Consider the following 18,222-nt stretch of genomic DNA (forward strand, 5'->3'; position numbering starts at 1 on the left):
GGAGCTGAGTTTTGGGGTGGCAGGCAGCACCGTGGAGTGCTGGGAGGTGAGCAGAGACAGGGAGGAGGGAGCCCATGGCTTTGATGAGCTGCTTGGAGCCGCAGGCAGGAGCCCCCGGCAGCTGGAGGCAGATATTGGAATTCAATTAAGGTGAATGAGCAGGGCCCGTGACCCCCATTTCCGAGGTAATTGCTTCCTTGGATCAGAGCGAGTGCCTCCTGTCATTAAGCAGCCAGCCCAGCCGTTTAATCGCTTTCCTGACGAACTTTCAGCAGGAATTATGGGCATCTCCTCCCGCCGTGGCTTGTTGGGGAGGGACACGGTGCTGGCAGGAGGCTGGTGGGCAATTCCACATCCTTCCATGGCTTGTAGGGACGGCCAGAGCTCGTCCCGGAGCTGTGGGGCTGCTTTAGGTGCTGGGTCTGTGCTCGGGTGCCCCTCAAGGCACAAAACCCCAACAGTTTTTGGGTTTTTTCCTCCGAAAAAACTGCACACGCCAGTTTGTTATTGTAGGGTTGCTGCTGGCAGGAGGCCGGTGAGTGGTTCCATGTCTTGTAGAGGAGGTTCCAGGCTCATCCCAGAGGTTTGGAGGTGGTTTGGGTGGCGGGTCTGTGCTGCTGCACCTGCTCTGGTGCCCCCGAGGCACCAAACCCAGAGGATTTGGGGTTCTTTTTCCTCCCCTCGTTGCACACAGGGGTTTGTTATTGTAGGGCTGCTCATGTGGACACATCCCTTGTGTTTGTTTGCTCTCCTCGGGTGGGTGAGGACAGCACTGGGGTGTGCACAGCCCCACCCCTGTGTCCCTGGGGATCCCGTGGCCCTGGGGATGGGTGGCCCTGCTGTCCCAACCCTCCCACCACGGGAAGCCCTCCCAGGCTGCCCCAGCCCTCGGTGCAGGTGCTGCCTCACACAAAAACCCACCAAATCAGGAAAACCTTTTTTTTTCGCCCCTTTTGAGGTCAAGAACTGTTAATTTTATGCATCTAGGCCATTGTCTCACAGTTCCTCTGCTTCAGGCTTGTGTGAAATTGAGCCCTTGATTTGGTTATAGCTCTGGAAATGATTAGACTACTTTACTAAATTTAACGCAAGTGGTGAACTTAAGTGGTGAACCATTAAATCGGTGAACAAAGGCATGAAGCATGATGTACATAATCCAATTAAAGCCACTCCACGGACCAGATATTCCTTGCCAGCTTTCTCCTAAATTTATAACCTCTTCATATCTTCCCCATCTTTGGCTGGCACGTGCTGAGGGACCCCAGGAGGAAGGAGACCTCTCGGTGTCTGTGTGTCCCTGTCGGCTCCCGCTGCCACCCCAAGTTGGGTTTGCAGGGTCTTTATCCACTGCCAGCTGCTGTCCTGGGACATGTGGGGACATGGATCTGTTCTGGGGTCCTGCCAGCAGATGAGGAGCCCCAGGGCAGCGTCCTGAACAGGTCTGAGCTTGTGGTTCAGCCGAGGAGGTGTTGGGAGGGTCCCTGGTTCTGAAAGGCTGCTCCAGGTCCTTGTGTTCTGTCACTCGTTGACCAGGACCTCGATCCCTGTCCTGTCCCTGCCATCAGCACCCAACTGTGGGTGCTGGGGAGTTTTTGGGAGCCCAGAGAGCTCGTGTAGCCGGCCCATTCCTGGGATATTTGCAGCAAGCCCTCACACGGTGTGTTTTTAAAAACAACCTTTTCCAGGGTTGGAATAAGGGCCGGGGAGGGAAGTTGGGCTTTCCAGCAGAGGACAGCAAGCGAGCACCCCCCCTGTGCTGTGGAGCCTCCAGGATGTTATTCCTGAGGGATGTGCATCGACTGCTCCGTGGGCTGACGAAGAAATGCAACCATGGAGTCCCAGGCGGGCTTTGTGCCACTCCATGGAGTCTCCAGGATGTTATTCCCAAGGGATGTGCATCACACACAGTGGAGTGGCGTGGATGGGAAGGAGCTGGGAGCGGAGCCTGGGGATCCTCCAGCACCACCCGGGGATGTGCACTGGGCTTGTTGGCTCATCCTCTTCTCCTTGCCCTGGGAGTGATCCAGCTGGGACACGGCTCCTTCAGCGGTGCCGGGATGGAGCTCTGCAGCCCCGAGGTGGGATCTTGGCTACTCCATGGAGCTGCAGTGCTGGATGGAGGGACAAGGCTTCCCTTGTCCCACATGGACTTCCCACATGGATTCTGCTCACCGGTTCCTGCTGCCAGAGGGAGGAAAACACCTTTCAGTGTTGTTTTGGGCCACAGTGGAATGTTGTGTCCTGACCTTGGTTTCCATGACCCCTCGGAGTGGGGCTGGTGTGAGGGGCTGTTCCCGCAGCTCACGGAGCCCTTGGATGGATTTATTTGTTGACAGCCTAAAGAAAAGGAAGAAAAACCAGTTTCCTGCTGTGCTGGAGGGCGAGGCTCTGGGTGCTGAGTCTCCTGCTCGGGGTGCTGCTGTGTCACTGTGGTGGAGCTGTGTTGTCCCCTGGGGCTGTGCTGGGGCTGTGATCCCCATTGTCACCCCGGGAATGGAGTGTTGCTGCCTGGATCCAGGATTTCCACGAGACCACATCCCTTTTTTGGGGCTCCTGGGTGAAAAGCTGCTGGGATGAGTTAAGCCACGCAGATGTTTAAGGTGGAGGTTGGAGATTGCTGAGGATAAAACGTTGGATCTCAGTGTATTCTGGCCCTGCAGGGATGGGCACCACTGGAGAGCCTGCAGGAGAGGAATGTGCTGTGCTGGAAAACCATCTGGGACCATTCTCTGGGTGATGTTCTCAAACAATGGCCAGCCCTGCCTCTGGCTTCAGTGGGTGGAAATCACACGGAATTGGGATTGTGAGGAGCCTCATTGATTTCAGGAAGATCTGAGGATCTGTCCCACTTACTTTGGTGTTGGAGGGATGGTCTTGGCACGTGTGTGTGGCAAGAGACGGAGTTACTGAGGGAATCACCCCTCGTGGTGCTCCCTCACCCCACCAGCTCTCCTTGTAGGAGGACTCTCCTGGAATGGTGATCCTGAGGATGTTTCCTGTCCTTGCCCTGCGGATGGAGCAGCCTGGGAGAAGCTTCCAGCTCCTGCTTTTTGAGGGCACAGTGATTTATGCTTTTCCTATACCAGAGGCCTAATTGCCTTCTCCATTTGGCTTCTGCCCCAGCCGGGACCTCGGTGCTGCCTGGAAGAAGCTGTTTGGAGATAATGCAGCTCCTGCCTTCGGCTCCCACCCTGGATCTCATCCTGGCCGAGGATTTCCCTCTCCATCACAGCCCTGGGAAGGCTCCCACCTCCCCTGTCCCCAGCGAGTGGCTGCTCCACCCCGCTGTGCCTGCAGTGTGACAGCCAGGGCCACCTTCTGCTGCCCCAGGACGGGTCCTTCCATGGGCAGTGGGTGGGAGCTGTTCCCATGAAAACCTGGCCTTGGTGTGGGAAAACTTACCACAGAATCCTGGGATGGTTTGGCTTGGAAGAGACATTAAAGCTTATCCAGTTCCACCCTCTGCCCTGGGCAGGGACACCTTCCATAGACCTGGCCTTGGACATTTCCAGGGATGTGGGACACCTGGGGGTGTCTTCTTCCAGTTCTGCTGGAAATGTCCGTGATGGAACTGCTGGAATCACGGAGTGCTCCGTGCCTGGGGATGTTTTTGGTGTATTCCTGCTGGTGTCCCTGGAGCTGGGCCGGGTGGCAGCAGCTCCTGCTGTTTGCCCGTGCCCTTTGGGTGCCCTGGGCAGGACACAGGTCGGTGCTTGGTGACACTGAGGAGAAATCCTGAGCCAAGGTGGTCGTGGGGGTCTGGAGGAGGTTGGGAGGTTCCACTGCAGCTCAGGTGTCCCCTCCCAGCCCCTGATTCCTGCTGCTGCCCAACTGTGACTTCACTGGGAGCTGTGGGGTGCTGCTCCAGGGGGCTGTGGGTGCAGGCAGGAGGGTCCCAGGGAGGAGTGCTGACTCCAAGACCCTCCTGGCTGGACCAGGGGTGTCCTGGGAGCAGAGGAGCTGCAGGAGGGGGAGCCTGGGGACTCCTGGAAGCAGCTCCACGGGTTTCAGCAGGTTTTCTTCCAAGTTTGTGTTTGAAATAGAATCGCTGGGGATGTGTTTGGTTTTCCTTTCCTCTCCCCAGAGCTGTAGTTCAGCTTTTTGCAGCTGTAATGGAGCAGGGAATCAATCCCCATGGCTGGATGAGTGTGTGCTAGAATGGCTGGGACACAGGGCTCCCAAAAAACCCCTGGGAGCAGCTGGGAGCTGTCCCAGCTGGGCTGCAGCTCCCTGTGTGTGTGCCAGGGAATGTGGGGGTGATGCCTGGCCCTGTGGTGGAGTTGGGGGGTCCCTCCATGATTTATCCAGTACAAGGGACAGCCAGTGATGTCGGAAGGGGTTGGGAGCACAGGGTGGTGGGATGGGACCAGGGCACTATGTGGGCATTTTCTTCTCCCCTTCAAACACCTTAAAGCTGGTCCTGAGTAAATGAGCAAAACTTGCTTTTCCTGAGGTGTCTGGGAGGATCCTGGCTGCTGGAATTTTCTCTGTCTGGCTGGTTTGGCCTCTGCACTCTGGCCAGGGCTACTCTGGGTGGGGTTCCTGTATTTCTTTTTTGCTTTTACCTACTGAAACCCCCAAACTAACCAGGTCTGCAGCAGCACCGTGTTCCTGTGACTGAGGGACGATCCTGGGGCGGGTGTGCCATGTGTGCACTCCTGACGTGGGCATCCTGCCTGGGCACCCTCTGTCCCTCCTGCTAACGGGGCTTCTCCTTCCAGGTGTCCCAGCGGGGCGGCTCCCGGGACATCACCCCGGGACACCGGGAATGTCCCTTCCTGGCACCGCTCGGTGCCCCCAGTGCCCCCCAGTGCCCCTCCCCGGCTCACTGGTGCTTTCATTGCAGCAGCAGCAGCTCCAGGCCCAGCACCTCTCCCACGCCGCCCACGGGCCCCCGGTCCAGCTGCCGCCGCATCCCTCGGGGCTCCAACCGCCGGGAATTCCGCCGGTCACCGGCACCAGCTCAGGGCTGCTGGCCCTCGGAGCCCTGGGCAGCCAGGCCCACCTTGCTGTCAAGGATGAGAAGAACCACCATGACCTGGACCACAGAGGTGAGAGCGAGGGGCCAGGGGGCTGCTCCCCTCTGCGTCCACTGGTGCTGGAACTCATGGAATCATCCTGGAATGGCGTGGGTGGGAAGGGAGCTTAAAATCCAGTCTCACCCCCTGCCATGGGCAGGGACACCTTCCACCAGCCCAGGTTGCTCCAAGCCATGTCCAACCTGGCCTTGGACACTTCCAGGGATGGGGCAGCCACAGCTTCTCTGGGCAACCTGTACCAGGGCCTCACTACCTTCCCAGTGAGGAATTCCTTCCCAGTATCCATCTAACCCTGCCCTGTGTCAGTGGGAAGCCACTCCCTGTGTCCTGTCCCTCCATCCCTTGTCCCCAGTCCCTCTCCAGCTCTCCTGGAGCCCCTTTAGGCTCTGCAAGGGGCTCTCAGGTCTCCCTGGAGCCTTCTCTTCTCCAGATGAACCCCCCCAGCTCTCCCAGCCTGGCTCCAGAGCAGAGGGGCTCCAGCCCTTGGAACATGTCTGTGGCCTCCTCTGGACTCTCTCCAGCAGCTCCACATCCTTCTGATTTTGGGGGCAGCACCCTGACCCACACACAGCTCTGCTCCCACCTCCCCACCCCTCTGGACTGTGGGCTTCAGGCCATGGGATCGTGCTTTTAGGGATGCAGTTTTCCCTAAATAATGCTCAGCCTTTGTTGAAGTCTCGCTGCAGTTCAGCGGTGCCTCAATGGGGAAGCAGCCTTCCTCCTCCTCCTCCTCCTCTGTCCACCCCCAAACTTGGGTTTTTTTCTCCTTATTAGTGATCAGACAGCTTTTTAGGAGATAAAATGATGTGTGATTCCAGGTGCAAACGAGCAATGTTCAGTATTTTCCTGGCAAATCCCCTTCTCCCCAAACACGGAAGGATTTGGGATATTTCCCTCTCATTCCCGTTTGCAGGGCAGGTACTCACAGCCTCTCTGAGCTGTTGGGCTCTGCTGGGGGATTGGGGATGTTTTTCCTCCCTGAGAAAACAGTGAGACAAAATTATCCATAGCAATTTATCCAGTTACATTCCTTTTCCTGCATGGATTCAGATTGCCAGGAGATCCCAGGGAAAATGGGGCTGTTGGGCACAGATTAATGGCTGAACCACATTGTGCTGCCCACGGGACTGTCGGAGGTTGTGACTTTGGGGACAAGCACCAGAGGCTGCTGCCATTCCCTTTGGATTCGGGGCATTTCCAGCTGTGTTTTGCCAAATAAATCACAGGGACAAAAGGAAAGGGGCAGGAGGCAGCAAGGGCTGGATGAACAGGGGGATTTTGAAGCCAGAGAGAGCCCAGATAGGGCTTGAGTTAAGAGCATGAGGAGCTTCTTGGTTTATTTTCTGGTTTGAGACTTAATTCTAACTTGCTTTATTTCTCTGTTTCCTCTTTATTTTGGCTGTGACCTCACCTCTGCCCCGGCATCTCCTGACAGAGCGAGACTCAAGTGCAGTAAGTCCTATTGCCTCCTTTTCCCCCCCAGTTTTTGGTGGCTCCATGGATTTGTTTTCTTTATCCCTGCAAACCCCGTTTTGTAGGTGGGAGCTCCGGGGCTGCCTTTTGCACAGGTTTTATTTTTTAAATAATAAAAACCAGGCAGTGCAAAGCTCCCACCCTGCCTGGAAGAGCTGTGCTGGGATGAGGGGGGTCACCTGGTTCTGAGGTCTGGGTTAAATCTCTTTGCTTGTGGCAGAGCCTCATGGTTCGGTTTTGAGTGAGCCCAGTCGGCTCCAAAATCCTTTGAGTGCCTGGGACAGCTGTTTTATCCCTGATCACTCTCCCACTGTCTTGGGTCATCTCACCTGCTGGGGTGGTTTGGTTATTACACCATGTTAAGTCGGACTTGGAGGGTCAAGCGGTTCCCAAACCACCTGAATCCCTGGATTTTGGAAGGCACTGGTACCTCTGTCCATGTCCGTGACGCCTCAGGGTGGGTTCTGGTTTCCCTGGAGCAGAGATGGGGAGGCAGTGAGGATATGGAGGGGGGAGCTGCCCTCCCCATGCAGTGGGGCCCAACTGGACCCCCCAGCCCTGGTGTACACAACACCTCTGGCTCAGGGAAATGAGACATCAGAAGGAATTTCTCCACGTGGTGTGACCCTTGGGAATGGTCCTGTGTGCAGGGCCAGGAGTTGGACTCCATGATCCCTGTGGGTCCCTCCCAGCTCAGCATATTCTGGGATTCATGGAAAGGGCTGTCAAGCCTTGGAGTGGAAGCTGGTGGAGTCCCCAGCCCTGGAGGTGTCCAAGGAAGGCCTGACCGTGGCACTGAGTGCTGTGGGCTGGGGGACAAGGTGGGCACCAGGCACAGGGTGGACTCGGTGATCCCGGAGGTCTTTCCCAACCCCAGCGATTCCGTGTGAAAAGCTGCCAGGACAAAGCCCGGCTGAGCCGCGGCTTTGCAGCGATTTCCTGCCATCCCCGAGCCCACAAATGGGCCTTTTGAGAGCCGGGGGCGGGTGGGAAGGAAAGTGCTATTTAAGGGGGGAGAGGGGAATTGGGCATCATTAACCCGCTCCTCGGGCGGGCAGGGGGCTGTCGGAGGTGGGAAGGTTCCCGATCCATAAGCCCGGAGCCGGGGTGTTCCCGGGGGAGGTTTAATGCGCCGTAATCAGCGTTAGTCATTCATATTTTCCCCAGCCTTTGCCTGTGCAATAAAAAATATTTAGTTCCTTGGCGCCGGGCCAGCGGCGGCGCTGAATGGATCGATGCCTCTAAATGCTTGACATGATTCTCCGGGAGCTGCGAGGGTTTTCAGCATGACTGCCTGGGAAGAAAGAGCTCGGTGTTATCCAAAGCTGCTTACTGGGGACCGAGGAGAAACATGAACTGCTTTAGTTCTCCCTTTCAGCCGGGGAAGAAAGGCAGGCACAGCAGCTTAGGGAGCGTTGCTGCTTAGCGGGGCTGGCAGGCTCGGGCAGGGTGGGGGTTTCTCCTGCTGCTCCCAGGAACTGAGGGCAAGGGAAGCTGGGATGTGGGGAAGGGGCTGCGCCGTGGGGGGATGTGGGATCAGGGCCGGGCGTCCTCTGGCGCTCGTGAGGTGGTTTTGTGCTGCCATTTTTGCTCCCAGCATTCAAAGGGCTTTCCTGGGAATGTCGGCATCTCCCAGGTTTTGCTGCTTGAAGCAGGGACAGAAGCCCCCACGGGCTCTGGGCTCTGCTGCTCCTGGTCACGTGGGTTTTCTGGGATATTTTGTGGATGTCCTTTGGCTCAGCTGCTGGTGCCAGAGCCAGGATGCAGCAGTTCCTTTGTTCCTTCTGGATGAGGCCTCTGAGCTCTGCCAGTGCCAGAGGAAGCACCCGTGGGCTCTGGGGCTTTCCTGGGAATGCTGGATCTCCTGGGCTTCGCTGCTTGAAGCAAGGACAGGAGTCTCCCTGAGCAGGGCATCCCTGTGGACCCTGGGCTGTGGTGCTCCTGGTCACGTGGGTTTTCCTGGATGTTTTTTGGATGCGCTTTGGCTTGGCAGAGCTCAGCTGCTGATGTTGGGAATGAGATGCAGCGGCTCCTTTGCTCCTCCTGGATGAGGCCCCCCAGCTCTGCCGATGCCCATCCATGATGCCACCACTTGTGCAAAGTCCTTCCCCTGCCCCGGGCTGGGGTGAAGCTCCTGTTCTCCCATGGGGAGCACAGGATGAGGGAGATGGGGCTGATTTTAGGGAGCACAGCTTTGCCCCACTCTGCACTCCCTAGTTCCCACTGGTGGATCCCAGTGGTGACTGGGAGCTGCTGGAATTTCCCACATCTCCCTCCCAGGGTTTGCCTTTTTAGCAACAACCACCTCCTCCATTTTTCCTGCTGTGCTTTTGCAGTGAAGGGGTTCAGGTGTCCATGAGCAGACTCCCAGCATTCCCAGGGCTCACAGTGAGGGTGGTGTCCGATCCTGTCACCCGGATCCCGTTCCCTGCTCCCTTGTGTGGTGGGAGCCACGGGGTCTCACCGTGCTGCTGGTACAGGGCTGTATGTGGCACCTTCTAAGCTGCTGCTCATGAAGTCCTAATTCCTTCTGTTTCCAACTTCAAAGCTTCTTGTGGCATTGCAGAATAATTCCGTGTCGCCCTCGGAGAGCCTGAGAGCCAGCGAGAAGCACCGGAGCTCCACGGATTACAGCATCGACTCCAAGAAGCGGAAAGCGGAGGAGAAGGACAGCATGAGCCGATATGTGAGTGACAGGGGACACGGGGGGCCCCAGGGACACGACCAGGCAGGACCTGGGGTGGGAGGCAGCGGGTTTGGGTGACGTTTTCCAGGTATGGTGTGGGTCATAGAACCACGGAATCAGTTAGGTTGGAAAAGCCCTCTGAGACAATCAAGTCCAGCTGTCCCCCAGCACTGCCAAAGCCACCAACAATGTCCCCAAGTGCCACATCCACATGGCTTTTAAATCCCTCTGGGGATGGGGACTCCACTACTGCCCTGGGCAGCCTGTTCCAATGCCTGACCACCCTTTCAGGGAAGAAATTTTCCCTGATATCTCCCCGTAAGTGTCGTGGTGCTGTGGAGCGTGGTGCGTGTTCAGCTCCTCAGGGGGGGTGCCCCCACCCCAGTTTTTGGGGCTCTCTGCGGGGTGTGACTGGCTTTGTGTTCCAGGACAGCGATGGTGACAAGAGCGATGACCTGGTCGTCGACGTCTCCAACGAGGTGAGTCCTTGTGGGCAGATCTGCCCCTCTGCCTGTGCCACTGGGGGGGTTTGGGGGTGATGCCCTAGGGGCCTCCTGGAATGGAGGAGCCGGAGGGAGCCACAGTGGATTCCAAGGCTTTCTCCTACCCCACAGGATCCCGCCACCCCCCGGGTCAGCCCGGCCCACTCGCCCCCGGAGAACGGCCTGGACAAAGCCCGTGGGCTGAAGAAGGGGGACGCTCCCAACAGCCCGGCCTCGGTCGCCTCCTCCAGCAGCACTCCCTCCTCCAAGACTAAAGACCTGGGCCACGTACGTCCCTCGCCCTGCCGGGGCTCGCTGGGGGCTGGGGGTGCCGGTGCTCGGACCTCATCCCTTGTTTCCCATCCCTTCTCCCCCAGAACGACAAGTCGTCGACGCCCGGGCTCAAGTCGAACACTCCGACGCCGCGGAACGACGCGCCCACCCCGGGCACCAGCAGCACCCCGGGGCTGCGGCCCATGCCCGGCAAACCCACCGGCATGGACCCCCTGGGTGGGTACCGGCCCGGGGTCACTGCTGTGCCTGGCATGGCTCCAGCTCATCCCCGTCCATGGGAAACAGCAGCCTGGGGGGGATCAGGTTTATGGGGGGCCTAATCCAGGTCTGGCTGGGGTGGTCCCTGTGTCAGACATGGGGTGAGAAGGGAGGCCCAGCCATTGCAGCTCTGGGATGAGAGGACGTCTGGACATGAGGTGGGATTAGCTCTGTTGGTCAGAGCAGGGTGCTGGTAACAGGAAGATTGTGGCTTCAGTCCCTGCACGGGCCATTCACTGAAGAGTTGGACTTGAAGATCCTCACAGGTCCCTTCCAACTCAGAATATTCTGTGATCTGTGCCGTGGCTTCAAGCTGTGCCAGGGAAGGCCCGGGTTGAAAAGCAGCAATGAATTCCTTCATTGGAAGGGGCTGCCCAGGGAGGTGGTGGAGTCCCCATCCCTGGAGGCATTCAGGGAATGACTGGGTGGGCGTGGCACTCAGTGTCTGGGCTGGGGAGGGCAGGGCAGTGATGGGTCACAGGTTGGACTGGGTGACCTCAGGGTGGACGCCGCCGCGCTCCCCGCCCTGACCGTGTCCCGTCCCTCCCGCAGCCTCGGCCCTGCGCACGCCCATCTCCATCGCGGGCTCCTACGCCGCCCCCTTCGCCATGATGGGGCACCACGAGATGAACGGGTCCCTCACCAGCCCCGGCGCCTACGCGGGGCTGCACAACCTCCCCCCGCAGATGAGCGCGGCCGCCGCCGCCGCCGCCGCCTACGGCCGGTCACCAATGGTGAGCTTTGGAGCTGTACGTAGCACTTTTAGCTCCTTTTCTCACCGGTGGGGAGGGCCGGGGAGGGTTTGGGGGGGGACTCCCCTAGCTCAGCTGGGAAATTGAGGCTCCTTCTCCTCAAAACAAGCTGACCTTTATAGCAGCTGCCGTTAAAGGGGGCTGGGGGGGGGAGATGCCTCCCCATGGGGGAATGTGCATGTGCTCCTACACCGGGGTTCCTCATTCCAGTTACTCAGCCCCCTTCCCATTACTCTCACTAAATTCTTGATCCCGTGTTTTAAGGCAAAACAAGTCAAACCAAGAAGTAAAACTTTGCCATTAATGCAGAGATGGGGGTTTCTGCAGCCGGAGTGCTGAGCACAACTTGGCTGCTCCTGTCCCTGGGGATTTAGGAACAGCACGGGGAGTGAGAGCATGTCCCACCCTGCTCCTCACAGCCCCAAAACCTTTGGCTAATTCCTCAGTTTTCCCCCTTCTGCCAGGGAAATAATAACAATTAGCTCTTGAGCAGCAAGGGAAATGAGGGAGCTGCTCAGTGTCCCGTGGGCTCGTGGGTGGGAAGGTGTTTGGTGTGCCCAGCTCGTGTCCGGCCTCACCCGTGTCCGTGTGTCTCTCGGCAGGTTGGTTTTGACCCACACCCACCCATGCGAGCCCCTGGCCTGCCCTCCAGCCTGGCCTCCATCCCCGGGGGGAAACCGTAAGCCCCTTTTGGTTTTTCATGGATTTGGGGGGGATCAGTGCGGGCGGGAGGGAGGTGAATCCTTCACCCGGGGCTGGGTTCAGCCAAGCCCCCCGTCAGGGCACAGCGTGGCAGCCGGACCGCAAAGCCACCCGCTGCCCCCCGTGAAACCTCCCCCTCTGGGCTGACCCCCTCTGTGCCCTCCCGTGGCAGAGCCTACTCGTTCCACGTGAGCGCCGACGGGCAGATGCAGCCGGTGCCGTTCCCGCACGACGCGCTGGCGGGGCCCGGCATCCCCCGGCACGCGCGGCAGATCAACACGCTGAGCCACGGCGAGGTGGTGTGCGCCGTCACCATCAGCAACCCCACCCGGCACGTCTACACCGGCGGCAAGGGCTGCGTCAAGATCTGGGACATCAGCCAGCCCGGCAGCAAGAGCCCCATCTCCCAGCTCGACTGCCTGGTAAGGGGCTGGGGGGGGGCCGCAGCGTCCCGGTGAGACCTGGGGGGTCCTGCTGCTCCCAGGATTGTGTGTCCCCTCCTTCCCCACCTCTAATGCCATTAATCATCTTCTCCCCATTGACATCAACATCTCTTCCCGACATTGCCATCTATTTTTCCTCTTCTCCCCTGTTACCATCCATTTCCTATTCCCTGTTACCATCTGTACCCCCATTACCATCTTTTTCCTGTTCCCTCCCATTTCCTCTTCCCATCACATCTTTGCCCCCTTTAATGTCTCTTTTCCTCTTCCCCTTTTATTGTCTCTTTTCCTCTTTCCCCCTTTAACGTCTTTTCCTCTTTCCCCCTTTAACGTCTTTTCCTCTTTCCCCCTTTAACGTCTTTTCCTCTTTCCCCTTTTAACGTCTTTTCCTCTTTCCCCTTTTAACGTCTTTTCCTCTTTCCCCCTTTAACGTCTTTTCCTCTTTCCCCCTTTAACGTCTTTTCCTCTTTCCCCCTTTAACGTCTTTTCCTCTTTCCCCCTTTAACGTCTTTTCCTCTTTCCCCCTTTAACGTCTTTTCCTCTTTCCCCCTTTAACGTCTTTTCCTCTTTCCCCCTTTAATGTCTTTTCCTCTTCCCCCTTTAACGTCTCTTTTCCTCTTCCCGTCATCCTCCCTTTCCTCTTTTCCCTATCACGATCTCTTTTTCCTCTTTTCTTGTCGCCCTCCCTTTTCCTCCTCACCCCCTTTAACATACCTTTCCTCTTCCCCATTAACATCTCTTTCCTTTTCCCCTCTCCCCCCATCCTGCTCCCCGTGCCCCCCGTGACCTCACCCTTTCCCCCCCAGAACAGGGATAACTACATCCGCTCCTGCAAGCTGCTCCCGGACGGCCGCACGCTGATCGTGGGGGGCGAGGCCAGCACGCTGACCATCTGGGACCTGGCGTCGCCCACGCCCCGCATCAAGGCCGAGCTCACCTCCTCGGCCCCCGCCTGCTACGCCCTGGCCATCAGCCCCGACGCCAAAGTCTGCTTCTCCTGCTGCAGCGACGGCAACATCGCCGTGTGGGACCTGCACAACCAGACCCTCGTCAGGTGAGCGGCGCCTGCTCGGGCTCGGGGCCTTCCTGGGTGTGCTCTGCTGGGAGGAGCTCGGAGATCCTGGAATGGTTTGGGTTGGGAGGGACCTTAAAGCTCATCTCGGTGCACTCCCCTGCCATGAGCAGGGACACCTTCCACCAGCCCAGGTTGCTCCAAGCCCTGTCCAACCTGGCCTTGGACACTTCCAGGGATCCAGGGGCAGCCACAGCTGATATGGAATGATGGCAGGAGCGCTCTCTTGGTGCTGCACCATCCATCTTGTGGTGCTCACCTTTAAGCAAACCCAGTGCACTTCATGCTGCAGCTCCTCAGCACAGGATGCTCCTGGATGGATTTCCAGGCGTGTTTGCTGTGGATAAGCCTCACAAATGACGTCTGAGCACCTTGAACCGACCTCCATGCTTTTCCTAGCGTTCCCCTTGCAGATTTCCGTATTTTTTTCTGGTTCAAAGGCAATTCCAAGGCCACACAGACGGTGCCAGCTGCATAGACATCTCCCACGATGGTACGAAGTTGTGGACGGGGGGCCTGGACAACACGGTGCGTTCCTGGGACCTGCGGGAAGGGCGGCAGCTCCAGCAGCACGACTTCACCTCCCAGGTAACGGGCTGGGGACGGCCTGGCCCTGCCCTGCAGAGACCCCACGGAGGGGTTTATCCCTCCATGGAGAGCAGGGCAGCTCGTTTGGCAGCTGGATCGTGTGGGGCTGTGGGAGGGGGCTTTTCCTGCTGGGAAAGTGGCCCCATTGGCCCTGAGCGTGGCTGTTCCTGCTGTGTTTGGTGGAATCCAGGAGTGTTGGAGGCAGTAGGAGCCATGGGGCTCCCTGGATCTGGTTTCAGCTTCTCTGTCCTCATTTCTCCATCCCTGCACAGTCAGGCTGCCGTTAGGAAGGCAGCACTTCCCATGGGATGGCTGTGGATGTAACAGGTTTCTGTGGGTGCCCTGTGGGTGGGGTGGCTGCAGGGATCAGGATCCTGCCTCCTCCAGCAGACCCTCCCAGGGCCCCAATCCAGAGGGGCAAAGCTGGAATCTCGATTCCATTTGGCAAGTGCAGCAGCATCCAGGGGGCTGGAGCCATCCAGGCATTCACAGCTCATGTGGCTGCTCCAAACACATGGATGTGCCTCTCCAAGGCTGCTGCCCCAGTCTGGGGCTGCCCAGCAACCTCCACCCTTGCCATAGATCCCAGAGTGGCTGTATTGGAAGGGACCTTGAAGCCCCTCTAGTTCCAGCCCTCCCTGGGGGGCTGTGGGCAGAGCTGGCAGGTGCAGCCCCCCCTGAGCATCCCCCTGTCCCACTTCCCGCTGCAGATCTTCTCCCTGGGGTACTGCCCGACGGGCGAGTGGCTGGCAGTGGGCATGGAGAGCAGCAACGTGGAGGTGCTGCACCACACCAAGCCCGACAAGTACCAGCTGCACCTCCACGAGAGCTGCGTCCTCTCCCTCAAGTTTGCCTACTGCGGTAAGCGGCTCCCGCCCGGAGCTCTGTCCCTTTGGGAATGGGTGGGGATCATGGAATGGTTGGGCTTGGGAGGGACCTTAATGAACATCCGCTCCCACCCCCTGCCATGGGCAGGGACACCTTCCACCAGACCAGGTTGCTCCAAGCCCTGTCCATCCTGGCCTGGAACACTTCCAGGGATGGGAAATAGGGATGCCCATGAGGAAGGGATTGTGCATGGAATGGTGGTGGGGGGCTGAACAAGGATGTTTCCAGTAGGATCCATCCTGTGGATGGTGCATTTGGGGGGTATCTCCATAAAACCACCTCAGCTGTGGTTGCCAATGGCCACGTGGCATCGTGGGAGGTTGCAGGGAAGCAGCACCTGCCCCGTGTGACTGCTGGGATGTGTCCCAATGGAGAGGGGCTGGACAAGCCTCTCTGGGGAATCTCCAGATTTTCCCATTTCTCCAAATTGGCCACTTTCTAATTCAAACAGCCAGAATCCTGTGGGGCAGGGAGAGGTTGGCCCCGGGATCTGTCTGTAGGGGTGGCAATGGCAGTGTTTATTTTACTGCTGACACCGTGTTTCCTGGGAACAGGGAAATGGTTTGTGAGCACTGGGAAAGACAACCTGCTCAACGCCTGGAGGACGCCCTACGGAGCGAGCATCTTCCAGGTAGGAGCCTCTTGGGAAGGGCAAGGAATGGGAGTTACACCCAGACCCCCTCTTGGGCACAATGCCTGGGGCTGCCAGCCCTGGAGAGAGGGAGGATCCTCTTGGGGTGGCCGGGTGGGTGCCCAGCCTGTGGGATGTGGTGATGCCACCAGCGTGGAATGGCGCTTGGCGAGCCAGGGAAACCCAACTGACGGATGCTCTCCCCTCCTCCTCCTCCTCCTCCTTTTCCCAGTCCAAGGAATCCTCGTCCGTCTTAAGTTGTGACATTTCAGCGGACGACAAGTACATCGTCACGGGCTCTGGTGACAAGAAGGCCACAGTCTACGAGGTCATCTACTGAGCGTGGAGTTTCTGGGAGGGCTGGCAGCTCCCGGCCCCGCAGGACTCGGGAAGCAGCGGGGGATGTCACGGGGTGGCCCAGGGACCGTGCCCGCTCCGAGGGGGCTCTGCCCGGCGTCCGCCACACACGGATTTATTTGGAGATCTGCGACTCTGGCACACGTTGGAGCCCTTAAACGGATGTTTCTTTGGTTTTTAGGGTCGTGGGGTTTCTTTTGATTTTTTTTTTTTTAAATTTTTTTTTTGTTTTTTTTTTTTGGTTTCCCAGTTCTTTCCGTCTGCGCTTTTGGTGGCACTATAAAGGACTCCTTTTTTTTATCGTGACTTTTTTGTTTTGTTTTGTTTTGTGCAGCCTTGCATAAGACTTGTGAAAAGTGTAAATACCGGACTAGTAAATAGCGTTGAAGGGGGGGGTCCCTCCCGGTACACTAGTTGTGTATTTTTCGTCTGCTGTAATTGTATTCCACTGATGGTTTTGGTGGTGGCAATTTTATTATGGGTTTTTTTGGTGGTGTTTTGGTTTTTTTTTTTTATTTTTTTTTTTTTGTTTGTTTTTTTTTTTTTTTTTTACTCCTTCCCTCCCTGCCCCCTCTGGAAGTGTCCGTGGGGATGTGACTGTGCCGTGCAGGCTGAGAGGAGCTGTCCAGTGGTGCAAAGTTGTCCCTCCTGCTGTCCCCGTGCGTCGTTGGGTGTGTTTAGTGACAGTGGGACGCCGCTGGAATCCCGGGAGCGCTCGGAGATCCTCAGCTGCTGACAGGACATCAACACAAGTCACCTGGTTGGGTTTGGGGTTTTTTTGGGGGGTTGTTTTTTTTTTTTTTGGTTTGTTGTTTTTTGGGTTTTTTTTTTTTTATATATATGGATTTATCCTTATTTTTTTCCGTGCTTGGATGTTTGAAGCAAAAGGGGAAGCCCACGCTGCGGGACCGTCTGCGCAAAGCCCTTCTTGGTCTTCGGACAGAAGCAATGAGGAGTGATTTCAAAGAAAGCTTAGAAAATTCAGCTCAGGGAGCCACGAAAGATAAAGCAACTTATGTGTTTTGTATTCAAATGAAAGTAAAGAATTAGAATTGATAACCTTTAAAGAAAAAAAAAAAAGAAAAAAATACAGATTTTTTTTTTTTGTTTCTTTTTTTTTTTTGTTTTGGTTTTTTTTGGGGTTTTTTTTTTGTTTTGTTTTTTTTTTAAGAAGCAAAAAGTTTACTAACAAGTAGGGTTTGTGTGTGGTGGGGGGGCCGGGGCTGGTTGTGGTCCTGTGGGCTTTATGGTCTTGTGTCTTCTGGTCTTTTGGAGCAATCCCCTCCCCCCACAGGCCTGTGTCAGCCTTTTGTACTAAAGGGTTAAAAAAAGGACAGAAAAAAAAAAAAAGGACAAAAAACAACAAAAAAAAGACCTAACGGGCAAATAAAAGTATTTGTGTAGCAGAAGTGCTCACCCTGTATTGTAGCATATGGAAGAGGATTTTTATACGACATTTTTATGGATTATTTTTTGCGATTTGAATCTGGTCCAAAATTAATAATGGTTAGGGTTATGGGGAGAATGGTTTGGAGAGGGGGGAGAGGAGGATGGAGAGTTGGTACCTGGCATTGCATCCCTCTGAGGAGCCTCTCTCCCAGCCCTGCAGCTGCTCCACGTGTGGACAGTTGAGCTGGGGTTGGAAGGAGGAGAGATCTCATGGGAAATCATTGTTTTTCCCATCAAAATAAGAGGTTTTTGAGATTTTTAGCCCTTTTCAAAGTAAAAATAAGGGAAGGACCCAGGCACAGGGTGTGTGTGGTGTGTGGGATCAGTTTTGGGCGCTGATGATCCAGCAAAGGAAAAATCAAGTTCTTTAAAGCTGCGTTTAGGGCGAGTGATTTTAGGGTGGTTTGGCTCAGATTAATGACTCTGAAGGTGCCCCCGGTGCCAACAGGAGGGGTTCAGTGGTGCCCCAGGTGTGTTTTGGGGCTCAGGTTGATCCTGGGGCTGGTTGGGATCTGTGGGGGTGGCTCTGTCCATTCCCCTGTGCCCCCAGACCTGGGCACAGCATCCCCTCTCCGTGGCCTTCGGGGCATCCCCGTCTGCACAGATGGGATGTGTTGGAAAGGCTTGGGGGGCTCTGACCTGCTCCCAGGGCAAAACCCTCCAGCAGTGGGGTCACCCCCAGCTTTGTGTCCCCCCGAGTCACTGGTTTGCAGGTTGGTGCTTGGTTTTCCTCCCCGAAATAACGAGAATAAAATCCAGGAACTGCATGTACCGGAGCTGGCCGAGCGTTCCGGAGTCAGGCTCTCAACTTTACACCAAAGTATGTAGCAGAATCTGTACAGCTGTTAATAACTACCACTGGTTTTTGTAAAAAAGGGCGAAAAAGAGAAAAAAAAAAAAGAATAAAAAGTAAATGTACTGAAGCTCAACCGAAAGCAAAGTGTCTCTAAACCCTCTGATCCCTGAAATCCTGCACTGAGGGGTTGATGAAAGCACGAGAAGGCCTGGGGGGCTGGGGGGCACAGGGCCCTCCTCATCCATGGGGTGATGATGGAGGTCGGATGGAGGAAGAGCCGAGCTCAGGATTGATGGGAGAAGCCCCCTGGAT

General features: G+C 56.7%; 1 protein-coding gene across 6 annotated transcripts in view; it reads left to right on the forward strand.

Moving 5' to 3' along the window:
- Positions 1-18,014, forward strand: part of TLE3 (TLE family member 3, transcriptional corepressor) — a 29,897-nt gene extending 11,883 nt beyond the window's left edge. For 2 of the 6 annotated variants that reach the window (XM_032700322.1, XM_032700324.1), the window contains exons 8-21: positions 4,847-5,051; positions 6,475-6,491; positions 9,079-9,198; positions 9,627-9,677; positions 9,813-9,968; positions 10,058-10,190; positions 10,785-10,981; positions 11,587-11,663; positions 11,859-12,108; positions 12,936-13,183; positions 13,642-13,789; positions 14,500-14,650; positions 15,232-15,308; positions 15,541-18,014. In XM_032700322.1, the coding sequence (XP_032556213.1) occupies positions 4,847-5,051; positions 6,475-6,491; positions 9,079-9,198; positions 9,627-9,677; positions 9,813-9,968; positions 10,058-10,190; positions 10,785-10,981; positions 11,587-11,663; positions 11,859-12,108; positions 12,936-13,183; positions 13,642-13,789; positions 14,500-14,650; positions 15,232-15,308; positions 15,541-15,648 (1,938 nt within the window). In that variant the 3' untranslated portion in view covers positions 15,649-18,014. The remainder of the gene's footprint in view (positions 1-4,846; positions 5,052-6,474; positions 6,492-9,078; positions 9,199-9,626; positions 9,678-9,812; positions 9,969-10,057; positions 10,191-10,784; positions 10,982-11,586; positions 11,664-11,858; positions 12,109-12,935; positions 13,184-13,641; positions 13,790-14,499; positions 14,651-15,231; positions 15,309-15,540) is intronic. The other 4 variants (XM_032700323.1, XM_032700326.1, XM_032700325.1 and 1 more) reach the window with 3 other exon arrangements.
- The last annotated feature ends 208 nt before the right edge of the window (positions 18,015-18,222 follow it).

This window comes from Chiroxiphia lanceolata, chromosome 12, assembly GCF_009829145.1.
Source record: "Chiroxiphia lanceolata isolate bChiLan1 chromosome 12, bChiLan1.pri, whole genome shotgun sequence".
Taxonomy (NCBI): Eukaryota; Metazoa; Chordata; class Aves; order Passeriformes; family Pipridae; genus Chiroxiphia; species Chiroxiphia lanceolata.